This window comes from Thunnus maccoyii, chromosome 2 (genome assembly GCF_910596095.1).
Source record: "Thunnus maccoyii chromosome 2, fThuMac1.1, whole genome shotgun sequence".
NCBI lineage: Eukaryota > Metazoa > Chordata > Actinopteri > Scombriformes > Scombridae > Thunnus > Thunnus maccoyii.
This window is the reverse complement of record NC_056534.1, coordinates 27082815-27098682: the sequence shown is the minus strand read 5'-3', so window position 1 is coordinate 27098682 and position 15868 is coordinate 27082815. Positions and strand designations below refer to the sequence as shown.

The 15868-nt window shown below is 40.4% G+C and overlaps 2 protein-coding genes across 4 annotated transcripts; both read right to left on the bottom strand.

The window, feature by feature from the left end:
* Nucleotides 1-276: 276 nt before the first annotated feature.
* On the bottom strand, nucleotides 277-5714 carry timm10 (translocase of inner mitochondrial membrane 10 homolog (yeast)). The gene is made up of 2 exons (XM_042433096.1): nucleotides 5479-5714; nucleotides 277-1549 (listed from the first exon to the last, which is right to left on the bottom strand). The coding sequence occupies exons 1-2, from the start codon at nucleotides 5547-5549 to the stop codon at nucleotides 1354-1356; spliced, it is 267 nt and encodes an 88-aa protein (XP_042289030.1). The 5' UTR covers nucleotides 5550-5714; the 3' UTR covers nucleotides 277-1353.
* A 282-nt stretch (nucleotides 5715-5996) lies between these two features.
* LOC121911515 lies at nucleotides 5997-15850 on the bottom strand. Of its 3 annotated transcripts, none has more exons than XM_042433089.1 (7): nucleotides 15687-15850; nucleotides 14606-14721; nucleotides 13486-14510; nucleotides 12913-13011; nucleotides 10897-11386; nucleotides 8269-10239; nucleotides 5997-6868 (listed from the first exon to the last, which is right to left on the bottom strand). In XM_042433089.1, exons 2-7 carry the CDS (start codon nucleotides 14706-14708, stop codon nucleotides 6534-6536), a joined length of 4023 nt encoding a protein of 1340 aa, XP_042289023.1. In that variant the 5' UTR covers nucleotides 14709-14721; nucleotides 15687-15850; the 3' UTR covers nucleotides 5997-6533. The 3 variants fall into 3 exon arrangements, with proteins under 3 accessions (XP_042289023.1, XP_042289003.1, XP_042289013.1); XM_042433069.1 differs by having other exon boundaries at nucleotides 8269-10260; nucleotides 15687-15849; XM_042433079.1 differs by lacking the exon at nucleotides 15687-15850 and adding an exon at nucleotides 15227-15617 and having other exon boundaries at nucleotides 8269-10260.
* Nucleotides 15851-15868: the final 18 nt, after the last annotated feature.

Below are 15868 nucleotides of genomic sequence, written 5' to 3'. Positions count from 1 at the left end.
GGGATAAAAGCTGTAATTGGTATTAGAGAAAAGTATATATTTTTGTTTTACACAATATGTAAATGAACTGTAACTTTCCTAAAATAACATTAATTACATAACTAATAATGTTTTGAGAAGAAATAAGTTAACACTTTGCTATGATGGTTGTTTCTTATAGTAGTTTATTCCTGTGGTCCCCAGTCAGTATTCCTTGTATGTTAAATATGTTGGTAGGATGAGGTGTGTGTGACAGACTTAAATATCTGTGAAACATCACTGATAACAATCATACTGTTGAGATAAATGAGGACATTGTTTTATTAGAGCAATTAATAACAACGAAACACTGTGCAGCTTCTCCAATATGCAGTTGAAGAGCTGCATCACTGACACAGTGGTTAACACATGAGAAAAAAAAGAAGACATATCAAAGTCAAAAAGAAAAACATGGTCCACTGGCGTACAGCACAACACAGTCTACACAAGCAGGACACATGAACAAAGTTCAGTCCATCCTTAACGCATGTAACTAGAATGACCTGGCTGCTGGTCTGTATCTGTGTTGTTGTGAAAGAGAGTAAACTACGCAGTGTCTTGTATAAAAAGACATTCTGGCTCAAACTGTACTGCCATACATAACTGATTCAGTGCATGTCCTGATCCATGTATCTGATTTACTGTATTTCAAGGTTTTGTACTTTTACAAGTTGTCTGCATAACAGACAACTTGTAATTGTTAACAATGTATCTCTACCTGAATATGATGATGCGCTGCAACCTTAAGAGGCCTCCGTCACCCTCTTTCAAATAAGTCACCCGAGTTTAAAGAGTGACCTAAGACTACATGTAAATCATTATTTGTGTTTGTTTTAACCTGCAGCAAATACTAGATAATTGGTACCACAAAGCCTTAAAAGTATATGTGAGTTTCTGCGGTAGAAGCAGCAGAAAACAAGCACAAAGTATGACTTTCAAATAATATTACATGTCCCAGGTCTTTCTCCCTTCCAGTCAGTTTTTAGGTGACTTGTACAGGACCAGCCCGAGCTGAATTTGTAAAAAAAAAAAAACAAATCGGACAGATCCAGAGAGGCTGCTGAACCGCTGTGAGCAGTTTCAGGACGTCTTCACGTTGCAACTCCGCCAGGTGCTCCGGTGCTTCCTCTGTATCATCCTCTACTGAAGCAGAGGAGGCAGTTTCTCTCAGTGGACCCTCATGAGCTTTAACTTGACTTTATAAATTTTATTTACCCACCCTCTTATTAAAAACACCAATCTCTCATTTAGAGAAACCAGCTATGCTAACCCCGCCCCATAACTTTGTAATAACTCCCCACAACTTTCTACTTCTCGCTCCCGTCATCAGCGTCTCTATCCACTCCCGACAGCAGCCTTCCTCATCATTTCCTCGTCCTGGACGGACAGCTCTGTCAGCTTGCGTCCCAGCCTCTCGTGAAGGTCCAGGTATTTGGCCACGCAGCGGTCCAGGCACACCGACTCGCCCTTCGTCAGCTCGGCCTCCTTGTAATGTGGCGGCACACACTTCCTGTGGCAGGCGTTGGTCATCCTGGGAGGAAAGGAAACCATGAGTCTGTCAGAGTGGTAAACGTTATGTAGAGCTGGGAGATGTTACAATTTATTTCATTCATTTTGAGATCAAAATGATGATGTGAAACCACTTCTACTGCACTATTTCATCATGCATGCAAAAATAAGTATCCCAGCATAAATTGGTGTGACTTATAAATTCTCTGTGTCCCCACCAGATTGACTGATGTGAGTTTATTTGATATTACTATTTTTTTTAATGGGGACAATACTCATTGATGAATACTAGAGCAACGATTAGTCGATTAGTTGCCAACTATGAAATTAATCTCCAACTATTTTGATAATTGATGAATGATTTAGAGTCATTTTTTAAGAAAAAAAAATCCAAATTCTCTGACTACAGAGACAAAGACACTCTCCAAAACAAGGCATTTGAGGATGTTACATTGAGATCTGGGAAACACTGATCATCATTTTTCACCATTTTCTGACATTTTATGGAACAAACAACTAATCGAGAAAATAATCGTCAGATTTATCGATGATGAAAATAATTAGCTGCAGCCCTAATGAAGACCAAATCATTATCAATCATGTATATGACTGAAATTAGCAATGACTGTCTACAACTGCCAAAGACAGCCTCATAAATATTGTGTTGTAGCACCAGTCATTCCTCAAACTATACTGCACATGGTAGAAATAGAAGAAATATAATTTTGTCAATAAAGAGCAGCAGACATAACAGAAAAAACACAGGTGTAATTCATAACAACAATAACGGCTCTAATCAATTAAGATACGTCAGTAAGCTCTGCTACTACTGTTATTAGAAAGACGAATTTGTCGAGTCAAGAAGTGTCAAATAACGAAGGTTCATTAAAAATGACACAGTTCCTTATTCAGTATGTTCTGTGTGATCTGCTCCGACAGATATGAGAGCAACTTTGAGCTGAAATGGGGAAGAAAGATTCGGCAAGTTTTACCTCCGTCATTACTGCAGAACTGACAGAATGACTGGTAGGAACAAGCTGCTGCCCTCAACCAGTGAACTAAACACATACAGCAGATATTATTCATTATATACTGGAACAGGCCTTTTTCACAGTGGACTTTTTGACATGTTGTGGCAGGAAAAACAGATGTAAATTATATAATTAGTTATAGCTGCATTCCACTTTCTGTTTTGGGGCTCAGGTATTGTGCATGCTGGCTCTCTGTTAAAGCTTAAACCCAGCCATGTTAATGTTATTAATGACAAGTGGGATTTTTCTGCTATGACACATCAAATCATGTGTCAATGGACATGACCTCACCATAAGCTTAAGTTACTCTACTGTGCAGTCCTGCTTTCACATCCACAATATATGCAGTCTTCATTGGTCAGTTCCCCTGACCTTGGCTCACATTCCAACTTCTTGTGTTAACCTTTTAGTCATCTGGACCACAGATTCATCCTAAACTCATCCTGAATGTTGTAGCCACCTTGTCCTCAAACTCCCCTCTCTTCAGTCTTGGTCTCATTTCCTTAAAACCAGTTGGTAATAAGGATGCAAAGAAAATGGCAGGGAGAGTAGTTGCATCAAGATTCAACTCTTCAGTGGTGGATTTACCTTCTTACTACAGTTGCAACATCAAAATTATAATATAATGGAACACTGGAAAAGCAGAAATTCCCTTTAAAAAACTAACTGGATGATTTTTGTCTCTCTCTTAAAAAGGACAGGTTCACACAGGCTTTGCTTGCTGTAATCATTCCTCCTGTTCATTCTGGCTATTAAAAGATCTCCTTCAAATGCGCTTTATGTGTAAGTGATGGGAGCCAAAATCCACAGTGTGTCCACACAGTCATTTTGTGCAAAAATTCATTTAAAAGTTGATCTGAAGCTTGTATGAGGCTTCAGCAGTCTGAGTTAGTCATATCAAGTGGATATCTGCCACGTTTACAGTCTTTTTTGCATCAAATTCCCTCTTTGTGTTTCCCTGTTGAGCTGCAGTGGAAGTATAGTAACAAAAAGAGGAACTTTAGCACTAAAAAGACTGTAACGTTGAAAGATATCTACTTGATTTGACTCATTTCTGAATAGAAGGAGGACTGTGGATTTTGTCCCCCATCACTTACATTGGAAGTACATTATGAAGGGTTCGGTATGAACAGGAGGAATAATTACGACAAGAAAAACCTGTTTCAATGTTCATTTGGGCTCCTGAGAGTTGTTTAAGACAGACTTGATAACAGTGTTATAAAAGGTATAAACCTTTGATATTTCTCTATAAGACCTCCTGTATTGTATAATGTATGGTTGAATGATCACATGAATGGTTTTAAAGCTATGTATACAAGCATACAGCACAATGCCGCACACAACTTACATGTAAGACATTTCAAGATCTTTCTTCAGCTGGAAGAAAATACAAAATACTTTCCTGTTTAATCAGCTTTTCCTATTAATCAATAATTGTCTAAAATATGTTACAAGTTTTGGGACCTGTATCAACATGATCCAGCATATTTTGAATATTTGATTATGTGGAAAATGACTTTGTTAGATACAAGTTTACATAGTATGTGAGCATTTTCACATTAATTTTGAATGAATTAAAAATATTTAACTTTCCCTTCAAGGTTCCACCTGCTGTGGAGAAACTGCAAGAACACAGATGTGTTAAACTTTGAGGTCAAGATATATTTAAGGGTTCAAGCCAAACCTTGTTGTTTTTGTTCTGGTTTATCATTATTATTATAGTTATTATTTTAATTCATTCATTTTTTCTTCAGAAATGTTTTTGCAAATTCCTGTAAGATGATAAATGAGAGAGACAAGAGATTTTGCCTGTTGATTGGAGGTTGTGTGCAAGTGCTGCCCAACAAATATGAAACTCCCTTCAGCCTGATGGTGGCGCTATAACAACTATCTTAATGTTTTGGCCTATTTATAACTTTTGAATCGTAAGTGTCACAAACAAAATTCTTTTTTCCTGGATTCTGTGGCTCCAGATGAATCTATCCATATAGGCCAAGATAGATTTTTCACCATTTTGAATTTTTTGAAAAACACATTTTTAACATCTCCTCCTAAACTGCTCTGATTGCTACCAAATTTTCTGTGGATCATTATCAGACCAAACTGATCAGAAGTTGCAAATTTGACTTAAACTTTAACTTAAAGGACAGTTTGTCCAAACATCACCAAACTTAGTGGATATTTTTAATTAAACTGTTGAAGCTTTCAACCTCTAACGGTCTGTGTTGGCTTGAACCACAGAATCACATCTTGCAGCTTTATTTCACCACGTTGTACCCAATCTCCATTTCAAGACAATGCGTGTGTAAGATAAAATTACTGAATTTTAGAGAAAAGTTTTTTTTAAATGCTACAACCACTAATACTACTACTAATAATAATAATAATATTGAACATGTCCTGATATTTCTGTAACCCAGAAATGTTTGGTTTAGGCTGTTGATGACATCTATCAATAACTCAAGATGTCACTTTGGCTTTTGGCCTGGGATAGAGAATGTTCTTACTTAGACATTTTACAGATGAATAATGAATTAAATTATAAGTTGAACCTCCAAAAACAATCTTCAGAGTACTTTTCCAACAGCAAAGCTAAGAGGTCGTGATTTAATTAAACCTATTAAGGTCATGTGATACTGTCATTTAACAGACTAATACCTCTCCTTCAATGACTAACTGCTGCCTGCTCCTGGTGGTTTGTACAGTTAATATAAGCTTTATGTATAGAGCCAATCAGTGTAGGTGACTGAGTATCAGTGAAATACTGTACGTCTTGGCTAACATTTAGATTACCATATGTCATCGACACGTTTACCACGGACACATCTATACATGAAGGCCATGCTACTGTGACAGTGGATGACAGAGACAGCATGAATAAGAGGCAGCTAGCTCGGTGATTAGCGTGTTTTGGCTTTACCGGTTGTACATGTCAGCCATCATCTCCACCTCCAGCTCCGCCGCCAGCTGCTGCGCCTTCATGGGATCCATGTCTGCGTTTCAGCGCTGCTCACACCCGGCTTTCAACCACAAACACGCCGTGCTGGGGACCCTCTCCTGCAGACTGCACAAGAAGCCTACCTGCAGCTTCTTCTGTAACCTTCAAATCTGCAAGAAAACACGTGTCTACCGTTTCCTCCGACACTTCCGATGTCAATAAAGTTGGATTCAAACGGAGGACAGAGACAGTGCGCCCTCTAGTGGTTTTTTCTGTTTTAAGCACTTGGCACATTTCTGCTAGTTTTGCCCCGCTGTTGGCCAACAAAGCCACAATAATTAAGAAATCTACCCTCAATCCAAATACCTTTCAACTTCTTGAAATACCCGTTTAACACGTTTGTTCTGTGAATAACTGGAAGTCTTGTTATCTGCATTCTGGTATGAGGTCAGGCGATAAGAGACATCCAGCTGAAACCTTCACAATCAAAAACACATTCATGAAAATAGACTGTTTTTTAATAAACCATAATTATGTTATTTACATTAAACACTGTGCAGACTCAAAATAAGATCTGTTTTCTGCAATAGTTGCAGTGCAGTAAAAGTGCTTTTTACCTTCATCAGTCTGACCAAATTTGACTGAAAATGTGAAATTTAAAAAAAAGACAAATATAAATGATTGTAAACAAGGGCAAACAAGTTTTTTTTCTTCTTGTATCAATATTTCAGCATATTATCAATGCAAATTAAAACAGCCATTTGAAACTTGTATATGGAACTCAATTTACCAGTGTGCAGCCTGTGACTCTTGCATGCACACAGCTTATGATCGCCAGACACAGACTGATGGTTGAGTAACAGAAAAAGGAAATATATAAAAATCTATTATACATAGCTTCACATTGAAACAGACTTCATCTGACATCTCTGTGAACAGAAATAAAAGCAGAACCACACAGGGAACATTAGGACTGGCACACCCAAGTGCTAAACGAGTTACACAACATAATAAAAACTATGCACACATACAAAAGGCTACTCTGCCTCATCTCCAGTCACATCAATCTCGTTCACATCTTCCTCCTCTTCTTCATCTGGAGTTAGAGCCATGTTGTCGAGTCCATCCTCACACTCTCTGGTCTGAGGCACTTTGTCTGGGGAGTAAAGCAGAACGTCCACCTCCACTTCCTCCTCCTCTTGATTACAGCTGAACCCGCCAGACAGAGATGGACCAGTCCTCTCAGGGGTCTGGGGGTTCAAGTTGTGGTCCAAAGGCTTTTTGTCTTCTCGAGGCAGCTGGCTGTCAGAGGAACCGTCGTCGTTGGTGGCAGCCTGCATTATATCAGACACTCCTGTGCTACAGGGCAGTGCTGCAAAGAGAAAGGAGGTTGTGAACTGGAGTATCCAGTGTCATTGAGGTACATTGTTTATACAAAAGCATGTTGTTTTTGAGTTTTCAAAGGCTATTTTTAATCATCCCACAGGCCTTTCCATAAGGATATAGAGTAGCCAGCCAGTGGGAAAAATATGGCATTTAATTAGTTTCAAAACCCGCGTAGATAAAAACCAGCCGCGTGCACGTGATACGAGCGCAGAGAACAGTATCAGAGAGCAGAAAACCATCCTTGTGAGAAAGCATTTCTGCTTCACGTGCACAAATGCAGTCTCACGGGCATGGGGCTGTGATGAGTGCTAGCTCGACTCTCCCTATGTGCTCGCAACTGCAACAAATTGACTTTTAAGACTCTGGAAGCGGGGATGGAATTGACAGTCCACTCCCTTGACTGGTCATTTTGAATATTGACCATGATGTTTGATTGGCTGTTAGATAGGCACGTTTGTCTATCATGTTCGCATTGCTTTGAAGCAGAGGAAAGTGGTCATAAATGTACACACAGTAAATTGCAACTTGTTAATCAAAACTACTTTATTAGAACAATTAATATATATTACTAGTATTATATATAATAGTAGCTGGCTGGACTTAAATGAGTCGTCGGCTGTTTGGCTGGCAGCCGGCGTTTATGGAAAGTTCTGATCCCAAATTAAATTTCATTCACACCAGTTGTTTTGGGGGAGAGGCACAAGTTGCAGAGGCAAATTCTGGTCAATAGAATATCTGCCTGGTTCAATACAACTGGGGGCAAATTGGGAGGTATTTTTTTGTGATTTGGTTGAACTAAATCTCAGCTCACTAAGTCTAAACATGACGTCCTTTTTGGCCAAGCTAGCAGCATGGCTCTAAGGAATGGCAATGTCGGTCAGTTGGTCCACCACTTTGGTCAAGACTGACCTAACGACTATTGGATGGATTTCCATGACATTTGATAGAGTTTTCATGGTCCTCAAAGGATGAATCCTTATGACTTTACATGACAGTTTACATGATCCTAATTACAATATACTGTCTGTTAGCATGCTGGTGTTAGCATTTTATTATTCAAAGCAAGTGCAGCCACATGGAGCCGCTAGCATGACTTTAGACTCTTAATCGTCTTTTGAAGAGTTCATATGCTTTTATTTTAAAAACACTCAAAAGTGGCCCAACAGAATTCAAAGCACAATTCAAGCTTCAAGCATCTTGCAGCATGTGATTCTTAGTACTGCCACCAGATGACGCCAAAGTTAAGTTTATAATCCTCAAATTAAACTCAAAATATTCAATGATTCAACATTCACTGTGATCACAGTAAATGGACTTTATAAGCTGCCCTGAACACAAGTCACATTCAGTAATCTACCATGAAGAAAAAATACACAATTTCAGTACCTTGATCCTGATTGTTCAGTGGCTGCTTGCTCTCAGCTCCTCCTTCAGCCGCCAGTTTGGCCACTTCTTCTTCACATACATCAAAGGGAAACACCGGATGGCACTCCTCACCAAACAAACTGGTCTCCTTACCAGCAGCGCTGTTTGTGTCATCTTCTTGTGATCTGTGATTCTCAGCTGTGGATTTCTTGGAAATTTGATTGTGATTTTTATCAATTGTGACATTGAAGATGACATGAGATTCTTCAATCTCACCCGTGCTCTCAGGGTGGATGACGTCTATGTCCATTTCTGTCTCCTTCGTTGATTCTTCTTCACAGTTGCTGGCTGTGTTATCACAAGCCTCCATTTTATCTTCTGTATTTCTTACAGTTTCATTTGTTTTATGGTTTTCTTTTGATTTCCTTGTTTTAGAGTGTTGACGTTTGATAAGCTTTTGAAATTCCTTCAAAGAGACCATCTGTTTTGGTGTCCCTACTTTTCTTACTGCTGGGATTATGTCATTGTTATTCTCTGCCTCAGCAGTGCTCTCAGCACTAATGGTCTTCTTCAATGGGATTAACTCCACTTCTGCACTTCTATTCCTCTTCCTTTTTTTACACTCTGTCTTTGTTTTTTCACTGTTTTCCAAACTCTCCTTTGGCAAATCTTTTTCAGTTTGCTGCTCATTTTCCCCATTGTGGCTCTTTTTTTCAATGATGGGAGGAACACTGTCTGGATGGGTGAGATCTTCAAGCTTGGTTTTCTTCCGTCTTTCACGTTTCAGCCCGAAGAGAGAGACTTGTTTAGTCACAATCGTAGCTCTACAGATCACAGGGACTGGGGAACTTTCTGTGCTTTTGTTACTTGGTGTCTCTTGAGCTTTTCTCAGAAAACCCCTTGTTCTGATCCGAGTTTGGTCAGTATTGACCAACTTTGTACACTCCTCCGGGCCTCTGGTTTTCTCTTTCAGTTTTTCTGTGATGGTTGACTGCTGGTTTGGTTTCCCTCCAAATTTGGATGGCTTGTTTGAAGAGCTGATGGCCACTTCTCTTTCATTTGCCAGCACATTGTTGCTTGACAAACTGACTGAACAAACGCTCAAGTTGATTTGATTCTTTGTTCCATCACTGACTTTCAAGTTTGGGTATGTCAAGAGAGAACCAACAGTATCTTGTGGATCACTGGGGCACTTTCTCTTCCTCCTTTTAGGTGCTACAGAATCAACTTTAGCGTCACACTGTTTACATTTTAAACTTTTCTTTGTTCTCCTGAGGTCAGATTTCAGTTCTGCAGCATTCTCAATGCCTGCAGATACCGTTTTTCTCTCTCCCACCCTGTTCTCAGCACCAGGTTCTGCACAGGTTCTTCCATGTTGTTGATTAAACTGCAGATGTTCCGGGCATTGCATTAACCAATGGGCGTGGTTTGTATCCTGCTTCAAAGATGTGCATTTATTTTCTCTCTCAGCAATAGCGCTGAGGGGAAACTGTAGTGATCCGGGGTTTTCTGTGAGCCAGGGTCGCCCATGTCGAGATGACTGTTGCTCAGTGTTGTTGCCATGGTTGATTGAGATGTTGAGGACAGGCTGATTTGCTGCTGAGGTATTTGCCTCCAATGGAGAGAGACACGGAGGAAGCCGCAAATCATCCATGCAAGATAAGCAAAAAGAATGCAAGGACAGTGTCTCATTTCCATTCGACACAGGTAAAAACTCTAAGATATTCTGCTCCTCTTGTGAAGACGCCACCTGGGATGCTGGGTAACGTGGTTCCTGCCCAGTGGAGTAGAGAGCTGAGGCTATGACTGAGCTTGTTGTGAGTGCTTCAGGATATAGACTATTTTGACTTTTGGACAGCAGCATTCCATCTGTTTGCCCCATGTAGGCAGCCGAGTGATGCTGAGGAGAGCGTTGCTGCTGCTGCTGCTGCTGGATTAGCACAGCATCTGGTGGTACAGGTGAAAGGCTTGTGCAGCTAGGCTGGTTCTGAGCTGTAAAACAACAACAGACACCTGTACAACAGGTAGGAACAAAATCATCAGTCTGTTTTGAATTAACAAAGCTGAGGTGGTTGTAGTTAGGGTAGTTGTTTTGGAGGATAGTGAAGGATTTAGATTTAGATTGTGGGCTGAGATTGAAGTCAGGCACAACTGAGACTGTTGGTGAGACAAAATATGAAGTGCTCATGGAGTGAAGGATTGGGAAGCAAGAGACAGAGAGAAAGAACATTTAAGGTATAAAGCCTGTGATCTATGTTTGCTTTAACACATGCTAACACTTCTAGTGAGAGGGCAAAACGAGATTCTGAATTATTTTAACTGCACTGCTCACTGCTGAACATAGAAATGATGAAAAGAAGCGAGGGTACTTTTACTTTTTACCTCATCAACACGTTAAGAAAAATGGCTGCTTGTTCCATTTGCATTTGCTGTCTAGCATGAAAGTCACACTGTCATTAATGACATTAATTAATGCAAATAAGGCAATATCAAAGACAAAAGTCTATACATCTTGTTGGGGGAAAAATTAAAGATCAAAGTATGGTAAGTCTTCCCAGTAATGAATCTGAAGATGAACTGACGGACGATACAAATTGATACAATTTCTTTATATAATATTAGCATAAGAAAACAAATGTATCTAGATACCTGTATCTGTTGATGAATGGCCACTCTTTGTCCTTAAATCCTGGTAACATACACAGTCCTCTGCAGTGATGGCAGCGTGTATCTGACCTGCTTCATTCTCTGCAACTGGGACCTGGCAAATGGCTCCATTATGGGTCGGTGGGTTATGTGACTTCTTGCAGTCTCTCTCCATGTTGGGCAGGATGTTCAGGCCCATCATGATGTCCTCTAACAGCTTCTCTATCTGCTCATCAGACTCCTCTACAGGGCCCCGAGGCTGGGGGAGAGGGGCTGACAGGAGCTCTTCGTTGTGGTTTGGGGTGACGTAGTCACTGGAGAGTGGCTGAGACTCAGATGAGGTGTTGGGGTGAGGTGGTGGTTTAGGGGAGTTGGTGGTAGCAGGCTGGGGAATCTGGGTCTCTGGTTTCTGAAGTGCGCACCGGTGGGCAATGTAGGGGGGAGGCTGGATGTTTGTGAGTTCTCTCTGTGGCCTTTTGTGGTTGGAGCCATCCTTTAGAAAGATAAATAAAAGGTAATGGGTCTTCTGTTGAGTTAAGTTAGATAATAATTCATGAGTACTAAATGTAAAATGTGAATTACTACATAAAATAAAACTTATTCCTATACTATCAGACAGATTGGAAAGTCAGATAATAGTGTAGAAAATCAAACAACACACATGTTGTTGCCTCTAGATGTCACTCAAGATTTTACACTGACGTCACTCCTGCTGCAAGACACCAACAAGCAAGGCTCCTAATGATTGATTCCCCAATTTTTATATTCAAAATAAAAACTGATCATTAGAATAAAAAAAACAATCAGTTATACTTCACATTAAGAAGACATGTTTTTAGCTATTTAAGTTCATCTGTAAGAGAGAGATTCCTTTCTGCACATATTTGTGTTATCATTTTTACTAACTGTATTCACATATTTTATAATCTTCTATTAATGTCATTTTATTTACTAATAATGTGATGGCAATGCCTCCTAAGAATCATCAGCATTGTTGTGATGCAGCTGATCTATGGTGGAGTCTGGGAGCAGATGATGAAACAGACCGTCTGTCCATCAAGGCAGCAGCTCTGGCAGTCTGGAGCCAAGTGAGGATTTTACCTGACGATTGCATCATACTGCCTATCACTTCTCCCAGAGTACAGAACCTGAGCCTGAACAACTCACCAAAACTTCAGCCCGTCCACCTGCACCTCTCTCCACTGCACGGCCTCCTCCTCTGCCTACTCTACTCCCCCCAGAATCTGCATCACATCCACACGATAACATCCCCTGGTTTTGGATCACAGAGTATGCCATGCAACAAATCTGGGCATCCAACACTTTCCTTTGGCCTCTCAATCTTTCTCCACACCATCCATGTGATATGTTTATTTTCTTTCACAGCACTTGCTTGTATTTGTAATTTAGTAATAAGCTTTCAGACCTACCAGTACCACAAGCTTTCATTACTAAAAATGATTTGTTTAAGAAAAACGCTGTTCTGTTTGATAAGCATTTCATGAAAAAAGATTACACAAAATGATCTATGATGATGATCTATCACTTCAAAGACTTAAACTCAAGTTTAACTTTATCAACACTTCTGGAAAAGTGGGTCATGTTAGCCAATTAGCCACATGTATGATGAATGAGAGAGGTCTGCCACTTTGATCTGTGAGTTTTCAAAGTAATACGAGACAGCTGACAGAGCACCAAAGAGACCACATTAATTGTACCCAAACTGCAGGCTGTTTCCTGACGAAATGATGTGGTTAGACAAATACTGTACCGCTGACTGACATGGAAGCTAGTAAGACCCAGCTGTGTGGCTGTGTTTCCTGAAGTGATTTAGTTAAATAGTCCACACATATGATGCTAAATACTGTGAAATAATAGCTTCTCATATTAATCTATAACTGCAGTGACAAAAGAAGACAAAGTGATTCTAATTGTGATTCTATTCCCACGTTAAAAACTCCAATCGGACCCAAGTGAATTGCGTGTTCGTATAAAAAATTTGCCATCATACTTATCTACCTGCGTCAGGGAGGTGACAACTGACAACGTCTCATCTGTGTCTTGCATGCTCACCACCTCCCACATCTCTCCATTTGGCCTCCTCCTCCTCAGCTTCACCTGCACGTGGGGAAAAAAATATGTTGAGGATGAGAAAACACAGGATAAAGAGGAGCGGGCTCCCTACACAGTTGTTACGACGGTCTGAGGACATCAACACATCATATCTGAGATGATTGTCATGAAACTTAATCCTCAAATTTTCATTTCCTTTTTTTTTTCCAGTTTGTGAAAAGTGGAACAGATAGAAATGTTCTTTACAGCCGTGACAGAGCTCAAGAGGCAATGGAGATAACCTCAAATTATTTGGTGACAGAGGGTGACTGACTCTAATCGATCAATAGCTTCATGCTCTCAAGAAAAACTAGGCGAGTGGAGTGAACATCACCTTACATGACACCAGAAATTCTGGTGTATTTTTACATCAATTTATAATGTTGCCTAATATAGTATAGCTTTAGGATTTATCTACAGACTTAACTATAAAAAAAATCCAATTTTGATTATTCATTAATTTCACAGATGAACTTTTACCTTGATAGAAATCTGCGTTGTCTCCATCATCTGCTGCAGCTGCTTCATATTAGTAAGGCTCTTCATCCCTGTATTGGCATTTGCACACCTCTTCTCTGTAGACTTTCCTTTCTCCTCTCCTAGCATCACTTCTCCTTCATCTCTTTTTTCAGACATCTGGTCATTTGTTTGTCCATCCTCCAATCCTGCCAATTCCTCAGCCAACACCTGTATGCTGTCCACAAACTCAGATGGCTGCTGGTAGGTGCTGTCTTCTTCAGGCGTCGGGGAGTTGGAGGCGTCATTGAGGGAAACAGGGAAAGTCAGGTTATTGGACACTTGTGAGATTGGAGTTGGATTTGTTATACTGTCAGATGACTGGTATGATGTAGACTCTCCATCGGTTGGTGCTCCATTCAGCATCCTGGGAATGAGTGGAGAAAAAGTGGAGCACAAATGTTTCTCAAGTGTGATGTTTTGGGATTGTAATAAGATAGAAAAATCTAAATTTTGAACGACAGAGGGTGCAGGCTCTGGGGTTGGAGGTTTAGTTTGGTTGGAGAGAGTGAGAGAACTGCCCACTGCTTTTTCACCAGCATTAACAGTCTGCGTGCCTGTCGATACAAAACTTCTCTTTTCCGCTGAAGAATCTGTATCCCTCCTTTGAGCCATCTCGGCCTGAACTTGTGCATCCTGCATTTTTCTACTTTCAGCCCTCTGTCCGACTTCTTCTGCGTGAATGCAATATTTACTGCACCTCCCAAGACTCTGCCACCTCTCCTGCAGATCTTTATGTCCTTCAACAAGATCTGCCATCCCAAACTGGCGGGCTGCAGCCAGCACGTCATTCTGCTCGACGCTTCCTTTTACCTCCAGCTCCCCAGAGTACAGCAGACCAATCAGCTTTAACAGGATCTGGGGCTTCACAGCCTGGAGCTGGAGTCGGCGCTTTTGGCCAGATGGAGGAGACGGGATGGCTGACAGCTTCTGAGACAGGTAAGGGCTGAGAGCTGCGAGGACACAGCTGTGGGTTGGGACTGAGATACCTTGACAAGAAGAGAAGGAAGAAACCTGAGTTAATTTCTTCAGTTCAAACCTTTAAGTTTCATTTCATCCTGTTATCTCCTGTCCTGTGCCTCACCCTCAGTTTGCAACAGGGTATCACAGAATTGGGTGCTGTTTTGTTGTCTCTGCAGCTCTCCAAGAAGCTGCATCTCATAACCTGGCAACCGGTACCTCTGCATGTCCACATGGGCACTGGGAGCAAGGGAGGGAGAGAAGAGGAGGTGAGAGGCTCAGATAAAGGAATATATGCCTAAAATTATTATTAAAGATACACACAATTTTTGTTTTCAAATGTTCGCTTCTTTCTGGTCTTGTCATCTATGGGGATTTTTATATTTCAACCTATTTGATTTTTATCTCATGTTGTATCTTCATGTTTATAAAAGTGCCAATTAAAAGGGAAGAGAGTTTTTTTTATATAAAACAATTTTGCTTGAAACCCTTTTAAAATGTGAATTGTATGCTCTAAAAATCCAAGATTCAAAACAGACAGAAGAATACCTGGTACGTTTTGTACCACTGGTTGGCAGTTTGGCAGTTTTCAGTTTAACACCGACATGAATAATTTCGCTCGTCTCTATAGAAAATTACTTTAAATTCTTTTGGATTTTTACACCAACTTTTTTTTTTACATTTTAAATCCACGGAGCGGTTGTGACAGTATTTTAAAAAGTGGCGTGTACAAATGTGAACTCACTTTAAGACTCTGCAACAGCAGCGTAGCTTAGCATCATCTTAGCAGAGCTGTGTGCGGGTATCAGCACGTGGAGGAGAAATTAACGTTCAATGTCTGTCCGACATTTGACTTCTCAGGGTCATTTAGGTAATTTAACAACCTGCTTTCCCGCTTCCATTTGATGTTGTCGGCCTCTTTTAGCCGCTTGATACAGTAAGACTACCATACATTTCCTCCAGAGGGTCAAAGTGTTGAGATGAGTTAACATCTTCTGGACATTGTGGCTAATAGCTAGCTACATTATTAGCAGAAAAACACAATTCAATACATTTAATTAATTTGCAGCGTCCACCTATAACACATTAAACTACTTTGAAGTGTCACCGGATAAGTTAGTGAAACTCATAGTTAACGTAGTCTGTGCTGACTGCATAGATCGCAGCTTAGCATTAAAGTGGGGAACCTTAAAATTTACACTTACCGATATTTTGTTGTCGCTGTACAGGTGTTTTGGATGATTATCACTTATTTCGAAAATGTACCCTATCCCGAAATTAGTCACCTCACACGACACTTTTTAACACTTTCCCCTGACATAGTCGCACCGACACGCCCTGTTGCAAACTGATGGCGACACCTACTGGCCGCTGTGTGCAATGACAC